This window comes from Gobio gobio (genome assembly GCF_949357685.1).
Source record: "Gobio gobio genome assembly, chromosome: 3".
Taxonomy (NCBI): Eukaryota; Metazoa; Chordata; class Actinopteri; order Cypriniformes; family Gobionidae; genus Gobio; species Gobio gobio.
Window position 1 is genome coordinate 63,723,368 of NC_137099.1, and position 23,850 is coordinate 63,747,217.

The 23,850-nt window shown below is 39.2% G+C and overlaps 2 protein-coding genes across 2 annotated transcripts in view; both read right to left on the bottom strand.

The window, feature by feature from the left end:
• Nucleotides 1-1,823: 1,823 nt before the first annotated feature.
• Nucleotides 1,824-6,098, bottom strand: LOC307123014 (B-cell receptor CD22-like). Its single transcript, XM_079811385.1, has 8 exons — nt 5,340-6,098; nt 4,616-4,969; nt 4,269-4,517; nt 2,983-3,225; nt 2,806-2,899; nt 2,651-2,696; nt 2,427-2,504; nt 1,824-2,351 (listed from the first exon to the last, which is right to left on the bottom strand). The coding sequence occupies exons 1-8, from the start codon at nt 5,392-5,394 to the stop codon at nt 2,292-2,294; spliced, it is 1,179 nt and encodes a 392-aa protein (XP_079667511.1). The 5' UTR covers nt 5,395-6,098; the 3' UTR covers nt 1,824-2,291.
• Nucleotides 6,027-23,850, bottom strand: part of LOC307123010 (sialic acid-binding Ig-like lectin 14) — a 35,515-nt gene continuing 17,691 nt past the window's right edge. Inside the window, exons 5-10 of the mRNA XM_079811381.1 lie at nt 15,298-15,540; nt 15,131-15,221; nt 14,957-15,002; nt 12,239-12,489; nt 11,835-11,982; nt 6,027-6,098 (exon numbers count right to left, since the gene is read on the bottom strand). Of these exons, the coding sequence (XP_079667507.1) occupies nt 11,925-11,982; nt 12,239-12,489; nt 14,957-15,002; nt 15,131-15,221; nt 15,298-15,540 (689 nt within the window). The 3' untranslated portion in view covers nt 6,027-6,098; nt 11,835-11,924. The remainder of the gene's footprint in view (nt 6,099-11,834; nt 11,983-12,238; nt 12,490-14,956; nt 15,003-15,130; nt 15,222-15,297; nt 15,541-23,850) is intronic.

The following is a 23,850-nucleotide window of genomic DNA, read 5'->3' on the forward strand; positions in this document are numbered from 1 at the left end:
TTGAGGAACTTTAGAAGGTGAAGTGAGAAGTTTGATCATAAATGAGGTTTGAATAGAACAGTTTGAATAGAGAGTCATCAGTGATTACAATGAAGACAAAAGAATTAAGATTATAAGAGCCATAACCAGGCTAGAGAGGTGTGAAAGTGTTCTGGGGAGACTGAAACTGAATGGGCAGTTTGCACCTCAAAACAATAGAGACAATAAACTGAATGGTAGCACAGAAGAGAAGGCAATAAACATCAGTTAACATTTTAGAGAAATCTCAAAATAAAATCATATGACATGATCTTGAAAAACATTTAATACAATTTCAGAGTTTTAGACTTATCATCTTCAGATTTGAAATATAACATGGTCAGACATGTGGCTTCAGCTGTAGTGCACTTCTAGATTGCTAAAATGCCAACTTCAATTTTATTTTCATAAAGATATTTCATACAAATATATTTCTAATAACTTGAATTAATTCTCAATAAGAGCTTCTATAGATGTCTTTCAGGGTTGGAGCCAAACTCTGCAGGACAGTGACTCTCTAGGACTGAACTTGCTCTAACTGTACCCTGAGGACCCATTGTGTACCTTTTAAGGTACAGTTATACGTTTTGTTTTCCAAGGACCAAAATTGTACCTCTACTGTACCTTTTTTTTCTGAGAGTGTGGGCAAAAACCCCCTGTATACAGGGAGTGCAGAATTATTAGGCACATTGATTTTCTGATCATATTTTTTTTCCAGGCACATTTGACCAATTCCAAACCACAGTAATCCTAATAACTACTATTAATTTAGTATTTAATAATGTATAAGTGATATATAATTGTTCATGAAGGCTGGAAATGAAAAACACCTTATATTCAGGTGTGCAGAATTATTAGGCATGTTTTCTTTTACAGATAAATTGAGCCAAAAAAGAGATTTAACTCAGACTGAAAAGTCAAAAAGTATTAAATGCCCATGAGAAGGATGCAATACTAATGCAATACTAGACATTGCAGTTAAGGCGTGACCATTGGACAGTGAAATGCTCGTTGGGTCAGCAGGGTCAGACAAAAACATGTGGTGGAGAAAAGACACCTGTTAACCGCAAAAGAATTAAGAATTAAGGTGAAGAATTAAGGGTGAAACCATCAGGAACCTTTTAGTCTCCAGCGCCACCATTTTCCAAAGCTGCAACCTACCTGGAGTCTCCAGAAGTGCAAGGTGTCAGGATCTCAGAGACTTCAGTTAGGTAAAGAATCCTAAAAAATGACCCCCACTAAATAAGAATCATAAGCTGAAGTGTTGTAAAATACATGAAGCCTGCTTTTTTTATAGGCTTTATAGGTTTTATAGGTTGAGAATGACTCTTGAAGGACCAGCACCACATCCTCTAGTACCACTGTTTGAAGAATTCATCTTCCAGAATCTGGCAGTACGTTTTGGGAGTTAATTTTAGTCCATCCTGAAGTCCGTTTTGCCGAGATGGACTAAAAATTTACTCCCAAATCGTACTGCCAGATTCTGGAAGATGAATCAGTGATCACTTGAGTCACCAAGAACTGTAAAGAGGAAATCCAGTCCAAATTCAATCCAATGCAAAACGTATTGTCACATACGTGGCATTGGCATTACTGCTCGGGAAGTACACTTAAACTGCCCCCCCAAAAAAACAAACACACGACTTGGCCAGTTTCATATGCACTTTAAAGCACAGATTTGAAACAGAATGTTGACTTTGTAGATTTTTTTCATGTAATGTTTAATTTGATAATGACTAAAGAGACAAATCTGTCACATCGACCCTTTAATTACATAAATACGATAAAATGTATTAAATATTATTGAAACAATTTGTTTATTAGTTACACTATGACGTTTATTCATGTCACACATGAATATAATCCATTACTTTCTACAGGACCTTTGAGAAACATCACTTCACTGACGAATGGAAACTCTGAAGAATCATTTAATTTTCATTGGTAGTTGGATGTGGGCATGTCCAGCGACGCAACAAAAGCTGAGAAAAGTTTTGAAAAAGTTGCTTCATTTTAGCGTGGTGTCTTGCTGTGGATACAACAGAAATAACACACACGTTTACACAGGTCTGTATTTTAAAGCTTGTGAAACAACACAACAAATGCTACAAATAATTTGAGTTCTCACAATTTTTTCTTTAAAAGAATATGATTTCTGTCCAGTTTGTAACAGAAAGAAAAGACTGTTTAGTGTCTATTGACTAGTAGATTGACTACTGAGGACATAATCTAATCTTTACTGATTATCTTGAGAAGACCTGAGGATCTCCAATTTACGGATTCTCATATTCAGAAGAGCCCGACTGGAGAACAGCAGGTCTGGGATGGACAGTCTATGGGGAAACACACTGATTATTTATTAGCTGCACAAACTCTATTGCTTGTGTAGTTTATGATATTTCACTCACTGTGAGTGTGTCGTACAGGTCAGGTGATCTGGACTTGAGCTCAAGAGCTGTATATGTTCCTGCTCTGGGCTCATCGTTCTACAGGGATAAATATATCACACACACACACACACACACACACACACACACACACACACACACACACACATCTCTGCATGGATGAAAAAGCTAATTTAATTGCATTCTTGTATTGAATTTATATTGTGATTCTTTGATCGTCTCACCTCATACTCATGTATTGCAGATCTTCTGGTCATCATTTTCCTCTGACTGTCAAAAAGTAAAAATTATTGAATTGTTTCATATATAATTATTAATCAAATATATGTATGCATTAGTTTGAAAAAGTAGCAGTTTGATATGTATATATTGTATTTACATAATAAATAGTATGATGATGATGAAGATGATGAAGAATAATCCTCCAGATGCCGCTGTGATCACAATCACATTTCTACCAGCACCATGATGAACTGAAAGAGGAAGATCCTCATGATTAACTCTCCAAACTGATGAATGATGTGAAGACACAGGAGTGTGTTAATAAAAGCCTCACCTGTGACAGTTACAGCGTCTGATCTCTGAGATCCATGTTGATTGTGAGCCTGACAGTAGAAGCGTCCACTCTGTAGTGCACTGAAACTCTGTCCAGATCCAACAGCTGAGGTTTCATTCTCCTTAAACCAGCTGAAGTTCAGAGCAGGAGGGTTTGAGTCACTGCTGCAGCTCAGAGTCACTGAATCTCCCTCCACTATTACACCAGATCCACTCATCAACACTGAGACGCTCCTGGGTGGGTCTGAAACAGAAAAAATATAGATATCATTAACAATCACAATAAAGCTGCCACCAAAGACTACATTTAGAGGTTTTAATGTCACAGTTACTGAACCATCATTAACTTTCACATGACGTTTAGAGTCACAGCATCAGAGTATTTCTCTCCATGTTCACTGATGGACTTGCACTTGTATTCTCCACTGTCATCAGAGCCGATCTCTGATTGTCATTGATATGCCGCCCCATACACAACAAACTGAGATGCTCTGTGTATTCTGACACCTTTCCATCAGAACCAGCATTGACTTCTTGAGCAATTTGAGCTCCAGTAGCTCGTCTGTTTGATCGGACCACACGGGCCAGCCTTCGCTTCCCATGTGCATCAATGAGCCTCGGCCGCCCATGACCCTGTCGCCGGTTCTCCACTGTTCCTTCCTTGAGCACTTTTGATAGACACTGACCACTACAGACCAGGAACACCCCACAAGAGCTGCAGTTTTGGAGATGCTCTGACCCAGTCGTCTAGCCATCACAATTTGGCCCTTGTCAAAATCGCTCAAATCCTTACGCTTGCATTCATTGAAGCTTTTAAATGAATATTGGAACTGTGAAGACGTGATGGGTCGCCTGATCATGATTAGTTTACTCACACTTTTAACTTCATACGCTTGATGAATATTTAATTTCAAAGCAATGCTTCCCCTCTTATGCGAAAGCTTTCCTTTAGATGTTTGGACATGAATGCAGGGATTTGCTCCCATTCAGAGACACAAGAGCATCAGAGATGAGATTTGTTTCTGTTCATCCTAAATGTGTTCAGTGGGATTCAGATCTGGACTGAAATCAAGTTCTTCCACACCAAACTCAAATCGTTTCTTTATGAACCTCACTTTGGGTATTGTCATGCTGAAAAAGTGCACACTATTCTACTAAAATGATTGTGTCAAACCCATTAATTACAAGGGCCACATGTATGTTTGCCTGTGTTAGTTTATATCACTGGAACCTTCTTCATTTGGAAAGAAACGAAAAAAAAGTGCATACCCTAAAATTCATACTCACACATGACATTGAGATGAACATCAGGAGAGATGTGATGGTGTCCGTGTACAGCACAGCTATATCTGCCTGCATCCTCTCTTCTGACTGACTGCAGCAGGAGTTCATTGTTTCTGTCTCTTCTCTCAGTTAATGGCTGTGAGTTTCTGGACCAGATGAATGTTGCTCTGTCAGTCAGAGTGCAGCTGCTTTTACATGTCAGACGGACTGAATCTCCCTCTGTCACTCTCTCAGGAGACTCCACCTGAAGATCTGAACACAACACACACATTATATCTAGTGCTGCTGTCATACACTGATTATTATTCAACATAATGCTCAGAACAAGAGATAAACCTCACCAAACTCACCTGTGACATTAAGAGTCACTCCTGATGTACCAGTCCATTTGTCTTTATTAGAGATGAATCTGAAATAGTACTCGTGTGAATCCTTCAGTGTCACATGACTCAGTCTGACGGTGCAGTTCTGCTGTTTATCTCCCAGATACTGAAGCCTCTGACTGTATTCAGGGTCCTCAGACAGATCTGGAAGCTCATCATTATCTTTTGCCAGTGTTTTGGTCCAGAACACTTTCCTGATCTGATGTCTTGTAGGGTATTTATAAGTGCAGTTCATTATCACTGTTGAGTCCTTTAGTGCACAGATGTGTGAAGGACTGTAACTCACACTACCACCACAATCATCACAATCACTGAAAACCCCTGAAACACACATTAAAGGTATAGTTCACTGACCCCTCATGATCATCATATTCAGCTTTTATTTATAATTTTTTTTGTCGAACACGTGAAATGCTGACATTGCAACCACATTAAAATAATCATTATTGATGCACATATTCATATTGTATTTTATTTTACAATTGCAGTAAGGATAATTTAAATATTTTTTTTTTCTTTTTTTTTGACTGACTGACTTTTATTTTTGATGATTTTTTTCTTCACAGAAATGTTTGTGAAAGGGGTTTTAACAGGGGGTTCAGTGACTGCTGTTGAAGACCTGTGATTTGAAAGAAAGTCTCTGAGAAGTGACTAAAGAAGATTAAAATATTCTCCATCAGGAGCAACTCACCGTGAATTATGAGCAGAAACACCAGAGGAAGAGGCGGAGCCATTATCAGTGACATCACTGCTAGAACTAGAATAGAGTAACACACACAATGATCATTATAATACACAATCTTTAGATTTAAAACATTTCCATAAATAATTTTTCATTGAGAATATTTCCTATTGAATAGGTCAGTGGTTTCTACAACAGTATTAACCGGACTATATTGTCATATATACCAGCGTAACTCTTACCGTGTTCTGGTGAGTGTCTCCAGAGTTAAACTGATGAACTTCTCATGGTTACACACTGTTTATTTTAAAATGCTTGGACAGACAGAAATGTTCCTCTTTCTTGACTCCTGCCCACACAAGCAGCTGTAGACACCTTCATCACAATCTAATGGCATTTATTAAACCCAAAATGTTTAACAATATGAAGACGTGTGTCCACCACTTTGATTGATCATTAAATCATGGAATGACAAATAAAAGTGGGGTTTTAAACTAAGTTTGTATGCCCTTTCCTCCTGGAAGCATTTTCTGAAGAATTATTGAGCAAGACACTCAATATAGGAACTTGTATTGAGTAAGACTGGATGTCGACACTTTGACCGCGGACAGACGAGTTTTATTTTGACATCCTTGAGAGAATTTTTGCTTTTAGTTTTTTGGCAAAAAAGAATTTAAGGGCTCCATAAAATGTTGTACAGAAAACATTTGAAGTCAAACTTTAAGAAAAAAATTGCCAAGCTAGTTACATCACAAAAGTTTCTTTAGTCTCACCAAACCAAGGTTATTTTCGTAAACGAAAACTGAAACTAAGACTAAAACTATTGGTCAAAAAACATTTTCGTAAACTGAAATTAAATTAAAAAATCATAATAAATGAAAAACTAAAACTAAACTAAACTAACAACTCTTACTGAAAAACTAAAATAATAATTAGAAAAAATAAATATTCGTTTTCGTATTTAATAAGCTCTCTTTAATGTTGCGGAGAATCTGTGAGCTGAGGAGATTAACCGCTGTCCTGAGACGCGACGCGTGCAGTGAACACACATCGCTAGTCCCGTTCAACGGCTGTTCACAAAGAATGCGTTCGTGACAGTGAAATGGGAAATGACGTAAAAAGGGTAGAGAGACGCACGTTGAACTTAAGCTCACTGCTTTTAGAACGCCGTTACATACGCGCCGACGATAGACGCAGGTGCAACAGAAACTATAGTAGCAAGTGTTACTGTGTGTTTGAGATTTCATGTTCGCATAATATTGACAGGCTCAAAGGTGTTAACATTGTTTTTACAAATCATTTACTACTAATAATGTTATCATCCGTGTGGAGACATTTCCGCACAAAGTAGGGAATACCAGGACACACACACACACACACAGACATGCACGCACACACACACACACACACACACACACACGTTTGTTTTTGTGAAATGTGAGGACATTCCATAGGCGTAATGGTTTTTATACCGTACAAACCGTATTTTCTATCCCCTTACACTGCCCCTACCCCTAAACCTACCCATCACACACACACACACACACACACACACACACACACACACACACACACACACACACACACACACACACACACACACACACACACACACACACACACACACACACACACACACACACACACACACACACACACACAGACACACACACAGGAGACTGCAGTTTAATTTCAGTGAAAAAAACTTGTTCTGTATGATTTATAAGCATTTTGAAAAGTGAGGACATGGGGAACGTCCTCATATTTCACCCTCTTTTTGTAATACCTATGTCATACCCATGTCATTATACACATTTGTGTCCTGATATTTCATATGTCCTTTAATTTCGCTTAAAGGTAAAGACCCAAATTTATGCATGTTTTGTAGATTCCCCTCTCTGTTAAACATATTTTGTTGGGCTGTCCTGGGTTAAAACAAGAATGCTCTTTTATCAAGTTATTTCACTTAAGAACTTATTTATTAAGATTATGCATGAAAAGGTTTTGGATTTTTTTATCATAAGTTGATTTTAAAAAATCTTGTATATGACGTGTTTGTTTGCTTGGTTTTATTGTATTTATATGATATTTGTATTTTTGTAATTTAATTTTTGCCATGAATATAGCCTTAGCTGCTGACATGGCATTAAAGGATTAGTTCACTTTCAAATAAACTTTTGCTTATAATTTACTCACCCCCTTGTCACCCAAGATATCCATGTCTTTGGCGAGATATCATATGTATGGCGCAAGATATCATATGTATGGCGCCGAGTATGGCTGCCGTGTTGCGAGCTCCGATTCTACCTGGCAGTTTTTTGTTTGTTTTGTCTATAATTCTTATGTTGCTTGTCTTGGATGTAGTCACCACCATTGCTTATAACAGACAGACACTTTTGGATATTGGTTCTGCAGTCGCCCATCGCAAACCAGACTTTGAGTTCCTCAATGCAGACTCGCTGTTTGCATACAGCACAGAGGAGCCATTTGTCTGGGCTACACGACCACGACAACGCAAATGGGGCCGGAAGAGAGGAAAGAGAGCCGGCGTCCTCGTTAGATTGAGACGCCGTGCAAATCGACCCCCGCTGCCCAGTATCCTATTGGCAAACGTTCAGTCCCTGGACAATAAACTTTGTGAACTGAGAGCGCGGATTTCCTTTCAGCGTGAGATGAGGGATTGCTGTATTATCTGCCTCACAGAAACCTGGCTGTCCGAGGAGGTACCAGACTTCGCCATCGAACCCACAGGATTCTCCGTGCACCAAGCGGACAGAAAGCGGGACCTGTCAGGGAAAAGTAAAGGAGGGGGTGTATGCTTCATGACCAACAATTCATGGTGTGACCCGAGGAATGCGCATTCTGTCAAGTCGCACTGCTCCCCTGACCTGGAATACCTCACACTTCTGTGCCGACCTTTTTGGCTACCGAGGGAATTCACAGCTGTTATTATTACAGCTGTTTATATCCCTCCACAGGCCGACACGGTTGAAGCACTCAGGGAACTGTATAGGCATTTGTGCCAGCAGGAATCTACGAACCCCGAGGCTGCATTTATTGTAATTGGGGACTTCAATAAAGCCAACCTCAGGAAAATTGCACCAAAATTCTTTCAGCATGTAACATGCAACACACGGGGAGATCGAGTTCTAGATCATTGTTATTCTCCTTTCCGGCATGCTTACAAATCCCTCCCCCGTCCACCTTTCGGCAAATCAGATCATTCCGCTGTTCTGCTTCTGCCTGCTTACAGGCAGAAGCTGAAAAGGGAAACACCCGCCATCAGAACAATCCAGCTTTGGTCGGACCAATCGGATTCTGTGTTGCAGGACTGTTTTGATTACGCTGACTGGGACATGTTCCGGGTTGCAGCTGATGATGACATCGATGTATACACAGACACTGTCACTTGTTTTATAAGGAAGTGTATAAAGGATGTGGTACCGACCAAAGAAATTTGAATATATCCTAATCAGAAACCGTGGATGAACGCTGATGTTTGCGCGTCCCTCAGCGCTCGAGCCTCCGCATTTAATTCCGGTAATGTGGAGGAACATAAGCATGCCAGCTATGCCCTCCGTAAAGCCATTAAGAGAGCAAACGTCAGTACAGGGATAAAATAGAAGCTCAGTTTGCCACTTCCAACTCAAGAGAAATGTGGCGAGGATTGTACAACATCACGGACTGCACTGATCGTAAATATCCTACTGGAAACACAGCTGCCTCACTGCCAGACGAGCTCAATGCTTTCTATGCTCGTTTTGAGGTCAGCCACCCCTCCCGTACGGAAGGAGCTCCGATGGATGACACTGCTAAGGTTAGTTCACTTTCTGTGTCCATAGAGGATGTTACTCGATCGTTCCGACATGTGAACACTCGCAAAGCGGGGGGTTACGGATGGCATTCCTGGCCGCGTTCTTAAAACATGCGCATACCAACTAGCAGGTGTTTTTACTGATATTTTCAATCTCTCACTTTCCTTATCTTCTGTCCCAAAGTGTTTAAAATCATCTATCATTGTACCAATACAAAAGACATCCAAAGTTACTTGCTTGAATGACTGGCGCCCTGTTGCTCTAACCTCCATCATCAGTAAGTGCTTTGAGAAGCTTATCAGAGATCACATCTGCTCTGTACTACCAGCAACACTTGACTCACTGCAGTTCGCCTACCGCAGTAACCGCTCTACTGAGGATGCAATTGCTTTCACCTTGCACACCGTCCTTTCCCATCTGGAAAAGAGGAATACACATGTCAGAATGCTGTTTGTTGATTACAGTTCAGCTTTTAACACCATAGTGCCCCCTAAGCTTGTTGTAAAACTAAGGACTTTGGGTCTGAACAGTTCCTTGTGCAGCTGGATTCTGGACTTTTTGACAGAAAGACAGCAGGTGGTCAGAGTTGGTCGAAACATCTCTTCCACATTGACCCTTAACATCGGAGCTCCACAGGGGTGTGTCCTCAGTCCACTTCTATACTCTCTGTACACGCATGATTGCGTGGCCACACACAGCTCCAATGTCATTGTCAAATTTGCAGATGACACAACGGTGGTAGGCCTAATCACAGACAATAACGAGTCAGCCTACAGAGAGGAGGTGCACACTTTGACAAACTGGTGCTATGAAAACAACCTCTCTCTGAACATTAGTAAGACCAAGGAGCTGGTGGTGGACTTTAGAAAACAGAACAGTGTTTACCCCTCCCTTATCATTGAAGGGACGCCAGTGCAGCAGGTCGATAGTTTTAAGTTCCTTGGTGTTCATATCACCAATGACATCACCTGGTCAGTTCATACTGATTTAGTTGTGAGAAAGGCACATCAGCGTATCTTCTTCCTCAGGCGGCTGAAGAAATTTGGTATGAGACAAAAAATTCTCAGACAATTTTACAGCAGCACTGTGGAGAGCATCCTCACTGGTTGTATTATCGCCTGGTATGGAAACTGTACCGGTCTCAACCGGAAAGCCCTACAGAGGGTGGTCCGGACGGCTCAGCATATTGTTGGAGGTGAGCTTCCCTCCCTCCAGGATATTTACACCCAGCGATGTGTTAGAAAAGCTAAAAAGATCATCAGAGATTCCAGCCATCCGGGCCATGATCTGCTTTCACTGCTGCCGTCTGGCAGACGGTATCGGAGTATTAGGGCCCGGACCAGTAGACAGTTTTTTTGCACAGGCGATTAGACTTCTGAACTATAGCAACACTTTGTAGCACAACTCACTTATCCATGCACTGCACTTTAATAAATGTGGTTATTGTTATTATGTATATTGTTAATCTATGTACTGCAATGTAAAAGAGACTTGCACCTAAGCATTTCACTGCCAGTACACTTGTGTACATGATATGTGACAATAAAAAGAGAAATTGAGAGAAATTAAAATTCTGTCCTCAGTCGAAAAGAAATGAAGATTTTTGATGAAAAGATTTCAGGATTTTTCTCCATATAATGGAAGTCAATAGACCCCATATGGTTCAAGGTCCAAATGAGAGGTTCAGTACAGCTTCAAAAGGGCTTTAAACCACATCAAACGGTACCAGACGATCAATAAGGGTCTTATCTAGCGAAACGATTGGCCATTTTTTTAAAAATAAATAAAGTTTAAGCTTTATAAGCTCAAATGCTGGCCTTGCTCTGTTCAGTGATGCGCGCTCGTGGCGTCACGTAAAGCGCAATTATGTTGAAAAGGTCACTCTAGACGCAGGCGCAAAGATGTTTGAATATGTGGATACGGTCCTCCTTCCACTCATTTGTAAACACTGACTCTGTACTTCTGCTGCGTCTAGCATCTAGCCTTTTCAACGTAATTGTGTTTTACGTGACGTCACGAGCGCGCATCACTGAACAGAGCAAGGCGAGCATTTGTGCTTATAAAACTTAAACTTTATTTTTTTTTTTAAATGACCAATCGTTTCGCTAAATAAGACCCTTATTGATCGTCTGGTACCGTTTGATGTGGTTTAAAGCCCTTTTGAAGCTGTACTAAACCTCTCATTTGGACCTTGAACCATATGGAGTCTATTGACTTCCATTATATGGAGAAATATCCTGAAATCTTTTCATCAAAAATCTTAATTTCTTTTCGACTGAAGACAGAAAGACATGGATATTTTGGATGACAAGGGGGTGAGTAAATTGTAGCAAAAGTTTATTTGAAAGTGAACTAATCCTTTAAATAAAACAATCTTTATTACATTATATTATTTATATTATTAAGATGTCTGCATAAGAGTAAACTCTAATCGGAGCAAACTTTAAACTTTGCTGAAGTAAAAAAATCTTGATTTGGTCTCTACACTGCGTTCTGGTAACTCTGCTAAACTATAATTACTAAAACTAAAACTGAAACGAAATATATAAAAACTAAATATAAATGTGTTTACAAAATAAAAACTAAACTAAAACTAGCAAAATAATTTCTAAAACGAACTAAAACTAAACTGAAAACGAAAACGAAATAAAATAAAAACTAATTTAAAAAAAAGCAAAACTATAATAACCTTGCACCAAACACAGTGTTGTGGGTTCTTGGCTCTATTCTGCTCTTGTAATGTGTAAAAGAGGCTTTGTCTTCATGATGCCTCCATCACTCATTTGACACGGCTGTAGATCACAGACGCCTCTTCCACAGTCTGCACATTTGATCGCCTAGAGAACATAAAAAAAGAGAAAAAAAACTGATGTTATGTATCAGATTACATTATGATAATGTCATTTTAAAAATCACTTTGTATATCATATTTTTTTTCCTGAATCCTCAGTGGAACACAAAGTTATTAGGAAAGATGTCCAGAATTAACTATAAATTCTCCTTTCATCATAATCATAAAAGTAACAAGAGGGTGAGTAGATGGCAAATGTCTTATTGTTGAGTGAACTGTCCCTTTAAGACTGTCCTTCTCACCTCACAGCAGATTCAGGCTGAAGAATCCTGATATTGTCATATGGGCTTTCCTTCTCCTCTGCTCTCCTCGCCTCTTTCTTTCTGTGATGTTGGACACTTGCGTACTGGATCTCCTCAGTATCTCTGGATTCAGGAGCATTTGTGTCTCTTCTGGGTTTGCTGGAAGTAACACTGGCGTACTGAGCGTCATCACAATCGGCTGATTCAGAAACATGAACGTCTCTCCCTGTTACGTTAGAGTACAGATTGTCCTGAAACGGAAGAAAAAAAATATTATTATTCTCATTTTAAAGGAATAGTTCACCCAAACATGAAAATTACCCCATGATTTACTCACCCTCAAGCCATCCTAGGTGTACAGTGTATGACTTTCTTCTTTCAGATGGATACAACTGGAGATTTAATAAATAAATATCTTTGATCTTCCAAGCTTTATAAATGCTTTTTAAATTCCGTTTTTGAAACCCAAAAAACACATCCATCCATCATAAAATATATCCACACAACTCCAGGGGGTTAATTAAGGCCTTTTAAAGTGAAGTGATGGGTTTATGTAAGAAAAATATCCATATTTAAATCGTTATAGCCTAAAATAACTAGCTTCGGCAAGCTTTGAAGAGCCAGGGTATTTTTTTATTAAATCTCTGATTGTATTCATCTGAAAGAAGAAAGTCATATACTGTACACCTAGGATGACTTGAGGGTGAGTAAATCATGGGGTAATTTTCATTTTTGGGTGAACTAATTAAAGTCATGTAGTAAAGATCGTATTTATGAGTTGAACGCACATGAACGCCACCATAAAGTCGTAAATACCAGTGGGAAGCTCTGGATTTTCTTTAAGCCCTGATCTTTACTGTAACAAAACTGCCGAGACACGAAGGCTGAGGACCCAAACGCAGCTTTATTAAAGGGTAATCCACAATCATAGTCAAAAAACAGGCAAAAGGTCACACACAGGCAAGCAGTCAAAACAGGCAAACAAGACAGGAGAGACAGGCTAAAGGGTAATCCACGGAACGGGCAAGAAATCCAAAACACCAAGAGACAAGAAACCAGGTAAAACGCTCAGAATGCAGTAATAGAACAAACAAAACTTTGCAATGAATGACTGGGTGAACAGGCTAGATATAGGCCTGCTCCACCCTGGTCATCTGCCCGGAGCATGCCAGACAGATGACCAGGGTGGCGCAGACCGAACAGGCGACCATCGCGGAGCAGGCCGGGCAGATGACCAGGGTAGAAGGGAGCAGACGACCACCACAGCAGCACAGATGGGCTTGAAGACCCCCATGGCGGAGCAGACGACCAACACAGTAGTGCAGATGGTCTTGAACCCCATGGTGGAGCAGACAACCACCACAGCTGACTAGACAGGCTAGAAGACCCCCACGCCTGAGCAGGCTGACCAGGTGGCCTGGCCAGGGTCCTCTCTGGACTCGGGACAGGAGACGGAGTCCTCTCTGGACTCGGGACAGAAGACAGAGTCCTTTCTGGACTCGGGACTGGAGACGGTCCTCTCTGGACTCGGAATAGGGGCTGGAGCCTTCACTGGACTCTGGAAAGGGGCTGGAGCTAATGTATGTGCTGCCCACACACACCATATTGCTGTGGCCACAATGGTCAGCGCTGCACACTCCAAAGACTGACTTGGGCATAGCGACCATCTTGGATGAGGGCTCTGGCAAGGTGGCCATCTTGGCAGAGGGCTCTGGCGTGGCGGTGGTCATCTTGTCTTGAGACACTGGTGTGGAGGCCATCTTGTCCGGAGACACTGGCTCAGTGACCATGAACGTGGAGAGGCTCTGGCATTTTTTCCCCAAAAATGTTTTTGTGGGGTCCTCGAGTGATCTATTACCTTGCTTCAGACGGATGAGTTCAACAGCTGGATCCATGATATGGCAAAATCCGTAACAAGAGGTAATGAGGTAAATGAGACACATGTGTAAACAATGAGTGCTGATGAGTCCGGACAAAGGATTATGTGTAATGTAGTCTTTGATGGAATGACAGTCTGGGGTGGAGTGCCCTCTGGTGGTAATCAGGGGCACTCTCACTGGTGAGTCGTGACATTTAGTGGCTGGCTTGTCAGTGAGAAAAATGGCGAAATACTTAAAGTTAGCAGTGATATTGTCAGGCTTTTTTATTTACAGCAAAAACATGATAACTATGATATAATTATAATATAACAGTATAATATGTAACAGTTGAGTTTACAGTGGCTTCATAACTTTATTAAAAACATAAAGTAAAGCACACCTGATGCACATTCCTTGTCCTTCATTTTCTGGAAGTAGATTTTAAGATCCTTGCTGTATTTTTAAAGTACTCCACCATCTTACTCTGATGAAAGTGACTTGAAATCACATGACTTAAACACGACTTCATACCTCGTAAATACGAACTTCGCAGGAGGATTTGAACGCACAATAATCATTTAAGGGCCAATCACACAGAACCCATTTTTCCATTTCAGTGTGCTACTTTTCCATTGTTTTTCTCTGTAAACACACACTATATGGATGTGTTTGACTGTTGCACTCACGTGCAACGGAGTTCCATAAAAGCGGCAGTCAAATTAAAAGGCTGTAAACTTTAAAAAAAATAATCTCTAGACTTTCCTGGGTTTTATTTTCATTCCACTGACTTGTCTCTAACATTTGGCATGAATGGCCCCGTCTTAGAAGATTATTCACATGTTGTGTCTGGATGATTTACCTGTTTCGCTCGGAGGTCTTCAGCTGTAGCACCTCTTCGATTTCTCCTGATTTAACAGACGTTAAACTAGTAAGCTGCATTTTAAAGATGAATTGCTAATCACATCACATTTTCACCTGCACTAGTCTGAAAGTGAATTACATTCATACACTCAGTGTAAGTGAGATAACTTACATTATTAACAGAATTATGATGATGATGATGAAGAATCCTAAACATGCCACTGTGATCCCCAACCAGACATGCCAGCCAAGACCACGATAAACTGAAAGATTTGAGTTAAGTTTAACTTTCAAAGATACACAACTGTCTTGAACCCTTTAATAAAACAAAACCCTCACCTGTGACAGTTACAGCGTCTGATCTCTGAGATCCATGTTGATTGTGAGCCTGACAGTAGAAGCGTCCACTCTGTAGTGCACTGAAACTCTGTCCAGATCCAACAGCTGAGGTTTCATTCTCCTTAAACCAGCTGAAGTTCAGAGCAGGAGGGTTTGAATCACTGCTGCAGCTCAGACTCACTGAATCTCCCTCCACTATTACACCAGATCCACTCATCAACACTGAGACGCTCCTGGGTGGGTCTGAAACATCAATATTATAAAAAATCACAATAAATTTGAAATCACAGACTATGTTTAAATGCTTTAATGTCACAGTTACTGAAAAATCATTAAAGGACGAACTGCGAAACGAAAAATGAACCTAGGGGTAATTAACACATGGTTACCAAATAGATCGTTCTCTGGGATGCGTTTTGAGAACTTTGTAAGTGTACAAACAGTTTAATAAGAAGATACTTTATAAAGACATTACGGGTATACAGACAGGAGCCATCTTGGAAAACAGTCTCGACAAGTCGAGCCTCGGTTGAATAATTCTCCATCTCTTTAGTGTGTATCCTTTAGTGTGTATCCTTTAAAAAAATATATTTTTATTTATTTATTTTCTCTGTTGCGTTCAGTGCTTTCTTCCGGAAAAAAAACGGACCATATGAGATTCCAAGTCACAGTTCATCACTTAGCACAGCGTTCATGGCTCAACTTGTTGAGACTGTTTTCCACCAATTTACAATAATGTCCCATTATTTAATGATAGCTTTTTTTGACTGTAGTAATCAGGATTACTCAACAAATGTAGTTTTGAGCCTGTTCAAAACATTTGTTGCACAGAGAGAGAGAGAAATTTTTTTTTTTTTTTTTTTTTTTTTTTTTTTTTTACAGCACTTTATTTTCAAATAAATAGGGGGTACAACAGTACAATACAACACTCACATTCACATATACTCTAACACTTAAAAAGTAAAAACCAATTCGTCATCAATTACAACACACAAAACCTCTTTGCAACACCATATACCTTCAAACGTGATTTTGTCATTCACCATTTTATAATAATTAAAATCAATTGTGATTCTTGACTTTACCATTTTTGAAAAAACCATTGTGCTGTCCTGAAACAAATTGTGTTCTACTTTCGTTTTTTCTACTGATGTAGATGGCCATCTTTGCTTGGCCCAACACAAAATTCAACAACTGGCATAAAAACTTTTACTTTGCAACATACTTAAAACCCAAGATAAAAACCTCTGGAGAAAAAACTTCATTGCATTTTTCAAAAATGTCTCCTAACAGACGAAACAGAAGCTGTAATCTGTTACAATTTAATAAGGCATGAAAAACAGTTTCTCTTTCCTTGCAAAAAGGACACCCAACTTCAACCTCATGATTTAAAATGGAAATAAAAGCATTAACAGCGATAACTCCATGTAAGATTCTCCACTGTAGATCTCCTACTTTTTTGGCAAAAGGCGGCTTGTAAATTGCCCTCCATTCGGGTTTTCTCTCTGTATCCAAATTAAAATACGCCCGCCATGGAGTATCAACTTTCATGTTCAACGGTTTCAACGTTTTTTTACAGAAAGCTATCACACAATATCTATACAAAGAAATACCTGTACATGAAGAAAACATTGCATCAGACAAATCATCAGAATCTAAAAAAACACCATACACATCTCTCAAATTCAAGGAAATGAGCAAGTCAGGAAAAAAATCTGTAATGTTTCCCTTAGAATGTCCTTCATGGTATTCTGCAAGTAACGTCCTTTCATCTGAGGAGAGTAATGATTGCCATTTTAGTAGCAATTGTGCAATTATCCGAACTGACCTAAAACCCAGTCTCTGTGCCAGTGCATCTCCATTTCTAAAATCAGTCCCAGTTACTTCCAGTAACTGTTCTAAAGTGAAAATTCCACTAGAAATTAGTGACCTGTTAAGACCTGGAATGCAAGCACTTGTAGACACATCCATCCGTGATCCAAAAACCAAAGGCTCTTTTAAAAGCCAATGAAGGGTGACGACAAGTCTTTTGTAAAATTAAAAAGACTCCAAACTTTAAACAAGTTCCTGCAAAACACGGGCAAAGTAGACAGATTAATTTTTCCAGGGTCCATTAAGAAACGTGTTTTGTCCAGTCCCAAATTTTCCAATGTATGCAAAATAACAAAGGCAGCAGCATACCATTTACACTGAGTAGGACAGAATAACATCCTCTGAACAAAGAGTAACCGAAAAGTTGTCAGTCTGCTCTGTAAATACACTAAACCCTGACCACCCTCTTCTTTTGGTAAAAATAAAATGCTCTGCGGTACCCAGTGCATTTTGTCCCAGAAAAAAATCAACCAACAGAGCTTGTATCTTTGTGAGTAGTTGTAGAGGAGGGTCAACACAATTCAATTTGTGCCATACACAGCAAAATCCCCAGTGTTAAATTAACACTCCTCAGTGTACATATGTGTCCACACTACAGGGTGTTAAAAGTAACACTTAAGAAGTGTTAAAGTTAATGAGATAATTAAGTGATTAATTAAGTCATGATTGACCATTAGTGATGAGAAACACAAGAACTACAATTGACTACAGCCACAGTTTTAGATGAAATCAACTGAAGATAAAAGAAGACATTAAATCTCTGAAGATCTCAGCAGAGGAGGATTAAACAACTCCACAATCAGCATTACCAGCTTCACACATTACTAACCCGTCTGACTTTATTTCTGTCAGACGACTTCAGAAGCCCTTATTGAGAATTACTTTTTTGTTTATTTTGTGTTGAAACTTTTTTAATGTCACCATCATGGTGATCAGTGTTTTCTTTAGTTGGGCAGTTTGATGACATTTTAATGTTAGTGTTTCTCTGGCTGCTGTAACTGAATTTGCAATGGGAAGAAAAGCAAGAGTAAACACAATCAGATGCTGTTGACTGTTCAGTGATAAGAATAAGATCATTGTATAGTGATTTAAATCACTGATTAACTTTGTTTTTACTGTTATTCCAGGAAAGATCCAGATCGGTTTTAATCAATAAACCTGAATAGGTTTAAAAGCAAATTGTACACTAATCACTTCTAACTCCTGCGAGAGTAACTCACACACACACATAAAGAATCAGCCTATGAATCTCAACAATGGTGACATGCTTTATGCCGCAATGCATTCTGGGAGCCATGGATGAGTTTGCATGATGCACCCAGAATGCATTGCGGCATGAAGCATGTCACCATTGTTGAGATTCATAGGCTGATTCTTGATGTCTGTGTGTGAGATAAACTCGCAGGAGTTAGAAGTGCTTATTGTGTGATGTGTTATTAAACCGGAAAACAAGACTTATGTACATGTTTTAAACATTGATCAGTTTATCTGATGAAAACGCTGCTGGATCTCCTGCTGTAGAATCACAATGCTACTATAATCAATGACTCTCAGGAGATCAGCAAATAAGGCACCATATGATGATAACAACTGTATCATCAACAACAAGACAACATCATCTGTCACCAACTTGTCATCATCAATTTTCTCTTGCTGTTTTCACTGTAACAAACAGTTACAGCAACCAAAGAGAAAAAATGCTGACAAGTCAAGGGTCAAGAGCCCAACTAAAGCAATACTGATCACCATAATGGTGGCGTCAAACAAAACTCTTATTTTCAATAAATCATCAACATCTAAACCTCAGTAAGAGCTTCTGTAGACGTCTGACAGAAATAAAGTCAGTCTGGTTAGTAATGTGTGAAGCTGGTAATGCTGTTTGTGGAGTTGTTTAATCCTCCTCTGCTGAGATCTTCAGAGATTTAATGTCTTCTTTTATCTTCAGTGGATTGCATCTAAAGCTGTGGCTGAAGTCAGTTGTAGTTCTTGTGTTTCTCATCACTAATGGTCAATCATAACTTAATTAATCACTTAATTATCTCATTAACTTTAACACTTCTTAAGTGTTACTTTTAACACCCTGTAGTGTGGACACATATGTACACTGAGGAGTGTTAATTTAACACTGGGGATTTTGCTGTGTAGAGAGGAAGCAATTGGATTGTTAATTATTAAAATGCGCCCTCTATAGGATACCATTGGCAACAAACGCTTCCATCTGTTCAGACGCCCTTTTACTTTATCTAGATTATGCGCCCAATGGCAATCGATTAACATGGGCTTTTGTCCACAAACCCCCTATATGTACTACCTCCAAGACTCCTTCCCAGTTTCTTTGCATTGTTGCCTCATCTCCCAAAAACACACCTAAATATTTAAAACCTGTTTTTCCCCAGCTTAAACTTTCAGGAAGTTTTGGCCTCTCATTTGACCCATTACCCAAAAATAAAGCTTCACTTTTTCCCCAGTTTACACTTGCAGAAGAAAGATTTTTGAAACTTGTAAGTATATTTGACAGAGCCTGTACATCGTCTTGTCCATTAACCATCACTACAACATCGTCAGCATATGCTGACAAAATTATTCTACCCTTATTAATCGGTAAATTAAAACCTTGCAATTTTGTCCTTATCTGATTAAGTAGGGGTTCTATCGCCAATGAATACAGCATACCAGACAACGAGCATCCTTGCCTTATTCCTCTACAAACACTAAAAGGAGCACACAAATTGCCATTCACTTTAAGCAAACTCTGTGCCCCACTATAGAGAACTTTAATAAAATTAGTGAAAGTCTGACTAAAACCAAAAACTTCCAAAACTCTCCACAAGTAGCAGTGTTCAACTCGATCGAAAGCCTTCTCCTGATCTAGAGAGATTAGGCCGCAATCCAAATAGAAAATTCTGGAAATCTCGAAAACATCACGAATCAGGGATATATTGTCAAAAATGGATCTACCAAGGACGCAATACATCTGATCAGGATGGATGACTCCGTCTATTACCCCCGACAACCTATTAGCTAAAGTTTTGGAAAGCAGCTTGATTTCACTGCAGAGCAATGAAACAGGTCGCCAGCACTTTATCTCTGTTAAATCACCTTTTTTTGGCAGGAGGGTTAGCACTGCTCTACGGCAGCTTAAGGGCAATTGACTTTCTTTCAAACTCTCGTTTAGTACATCTAGCCGATCACTGCACAGTACTGACCAGAAACACTTAAGAAAGTCGACCGGTAAACCGTCAATTCCCGGGGCTTTTCCAACCTCCATTCCTTGGAGGGCCTTATAAACCTCTCCCATGCTCAAAGCGTTTGAGATCTCAGTGTTTGCTTCCTGTAACAATTGGGGTAAATTATCGAAGGAATCGCTATTTTGAAATCGCTAATTTTCAAGTCTGGCAAGGGAAATAACATTGTCTCTGACATGAGTCCATGTATATTGCCTTTGTAACCCACTCAGTTGTCTCCAAATGTCACATAAATCATGTGTTTTTAAAAGTTGAATTAAGTGATTCCGAGAGGGCATATGAGGTTCAATATGATTTTGTCCAAGTTGGACTCTGTGCAGTTAAAATCTCCACCCAAGACAAGATAGTCATTCTCATTACATTCTTGTAAAGCAGAACACAGTGAATTTAAAATATCATTCTCTCCACACAAGCTGTGGGACTCTACACACAAATGAAAACAAAATACATTTTGCACTTTTAGCATTCTGCCCTTAATTATTTCATCCACCTGGTATGTGTCTGGAGTGAAGTTTTTTGAGAAAAGAAATGCCACACCACCACTAAGTGAGGTATTGTGGCTCAGGATGGACAGCCCATCCCACTCTCTTGCCCAATCAGCATCATTCTTAATATCACTATGTGTTTCTTGCAGCATCGTGATGTCAACTTTCCTTTGTTTCAGTAACTCGAAAATTGTAGCTCTTTTCCTCATATCTCTTGGTCCGTTAACATTAATAGTAGCGATGTTAACCTCACACATGAAAGATATAAGGAGAAGTATCATCAAATTGCAGATAACCATCACATTTAACATATCTCTTTTAAACCTTTCCGTCTCCATCTTCAGCAATGTCAGAAGTGATTTTCCTCACTATCTTCTTTAGTCGGTACACTTCTTTGTTTGTAAACAGTCCCTCCGACATAAACATCCTTGCTTTGTCCACAAATTGTTTATAATCAGGGAAAAATTGTTCAACATATACCCCTCTCTTATTTTTAGTAGCTCTCAAAAAGAGTCTGATATCATCTGCTTCATAAGTGTTCTGAAAATCAGTTTGAGAAAAACTTACGCTCGAGTCAGAGGACTCGCTGCCACTTTCCATACCATCCTCAGCACTCGTATCATCCACATCTGCCTTCTTTGCTCTAACAACTTGAGAATCACACGGTTTTTTCCTTTTCATTGGGATTTTAAAGCTCGTCTGTTCCCTCTCCATTTCTAGTCCATCATCGATCGGTATCCTCGCCCGTGAAGCTGAAAACTCACTGTTGTCTTCTCTAGCACTTACTTCTGTGTCAAATAAAGTATCCGCAGCTCCAGTTGTGCTCTCCGTTCCTTCAGTTGCCAAAACCTCTGCGCTTTCATTCGGTGTTTCCTCAATCATTCTCCTATTCGTCGTGTCCGTCTCCGTCACTGCTGGGTTTATCGTCTCAGGCTGAGTCACCTCACCATTGGCGGCCGTCAAATTGTTTTTGTCTTTATTTGGACAAGCACGAACTAGATGCCCCACTTCTCCACATTTGCACTTCATTTTTTCCGTTGTGGCGTAGATTACATAATCATATTCATCCACCTTTAAATGCAAAGATAATTCCAATTCCTCTTCTTCCTTAAGGATCATGTAGACAAACCGTCTAAACGAGATAAAATTTTTTGGCAAGGGTGTTACATCCGATTGGTATCATTTTGATAGGTGACACAAGTTTTCCATATCGAGAAAGTATTCTTACTAATGTCTCGTCACTTATAAAAGGCGGTATGTTAGAAAGAAGTACTTTCTTCGAAGGCATGGAGAGAGCGAGGACAGGAGTAAAAAGTCTGTCAATGGTTAATCCAGTCTCAACCAAGGCATTAGCTTTCTCGACAGAACTGAGGAAGATTACCGTCGCACTATTCATCTTGGAGGCTGACAGAATATGTTCATGTCCAACAAGTTCTCCGACTGCCAAACAGCAGTCTTCCACACCCACTGCGGCCGCTATTTTTATTCCATGGCGCCGCGTGAGTTTGTTCAAAAACTGTGACCGCGGGGCCGCCATGCTGTCCGCAGTGAGAAAAACACGGCAGCACATGGAAATTAATCGAAAAAAAAAACTACTAAACTACTAAACAATAAACAAAAAAACTTTAAGGTATAAAAAAAAAAAAAAAAAGCACCCACAAACTCTAACCATGCTCATACTCAGGGACGTGCACAGGAATTTTGAGGGGCAGTTGCTCTGACCAAAAAAAAAGGGCACTCCCCTACCAACCCCCCCATATGAAGGACTAAGAATAACAGGGTCTTTATTAAAATATATATACACAAAGAAGTAAAACACTGATGTACAGCACTCAATCACCTTAACTACTACTAATAATAACATAGAAAAACATGACTTGAGTCATGAAAATCCCTACATGTGACTGCTCCTCCTCATCTTAAATGGAATGTAATTATGAAACATTGCCATTAGTAGGCTAAAATATGAGTCTGATTAATTAATCAATTCACCTACACAGTGTCATGTCATCTTTATCACAGTGCAAAGTCTCTGTCTCACCTGCTGGTTGGCTTTTTCGCAGCCAACCCTGCAGTTATGTGCTGCCCTTTGCTGCCTCCCTGAATCGTCTCTCCCTCTCCTGAATCCGCCTCTTTTCAGTGGGCATCTTGGCTTCAAACAATACCCAAAATAGTGATAGGATTTAGGCATTTAACCATTTTGAATAAAATAATTAATGTGATGCATTACTTCCATCATTCATTGTTCTTGGTAAAACGAAATGTGAGAAACTAACTATCAGCAGACATGTAGCTTAGTTTGCCTAATGCCTACCAAAAAAATAGTAGCCTAATGCAAGCTATCTGACTGATAATTTAGGCTAAACGTGGCAAACTCATCCTGGATTTATGAAGATTTTAATTCATTTCATTAAACTTGATGATGATGATCGTCCGTTTGTTATACCTTTCCGACAATGTTAAGTTGTCTCACCCGACAACCGCGTATATATATATATATATATATATATATATATATATATATATATATATATATATATATATATATATATATATATATATATATATATATATATATATATATATATATTAAAAGTTTGGAAACTGACTGTACTATTTTGATTGTTTTTGAAAGAAGTCTCTTCTGCTCACCAAGGCTGCGTTTATTTGATCCAAAATACAGCAAAAACAGTACTATTGATAAATATTTTTACAATTTAAAATAGGCTAACTTTTTTTTCTATTTGAATATATTTTGAAATACAAGTTATTTCTGTGATTCACATGATCCTTCAGAATTTTTTCTAATATGCAATATATGCAATTATATAATATATCTCAAGAAACAGTTCTGATTATTTTCAATGTTGAAAACAGTTGTGCACATTTTTTTCAGGATTATTTAATGAAAAGAAAGATAAAAAGAACAGCATTTATCTGAAATATAAAGC

Bases quoted from the DNA above. Each gene is read 5' to 3' on its own strand.
- LOC307123014 (XM_079811385.1), bottom strand. From the start codon at position 5,394: ATGTCACTGATAATGGCTCCGCCTCTTCCTCTGGTGTTTCTGCTCATA. The intron at 4,970-5,339 runs GTGAGTTGCTCC...TGTGTGTTTCAG, and splicing joins GTTTCTGCTCATAATTCACG to GGGTTTTCAGTGATTGTGAT. The intron at 4,518-4,615 runs GTGAGTTTGGTG...TGTTGTGTTCAG, and splicing joins AGTGACTCTTAATGTCACAG to ATCTTCAGGTGGAGTCTCCT.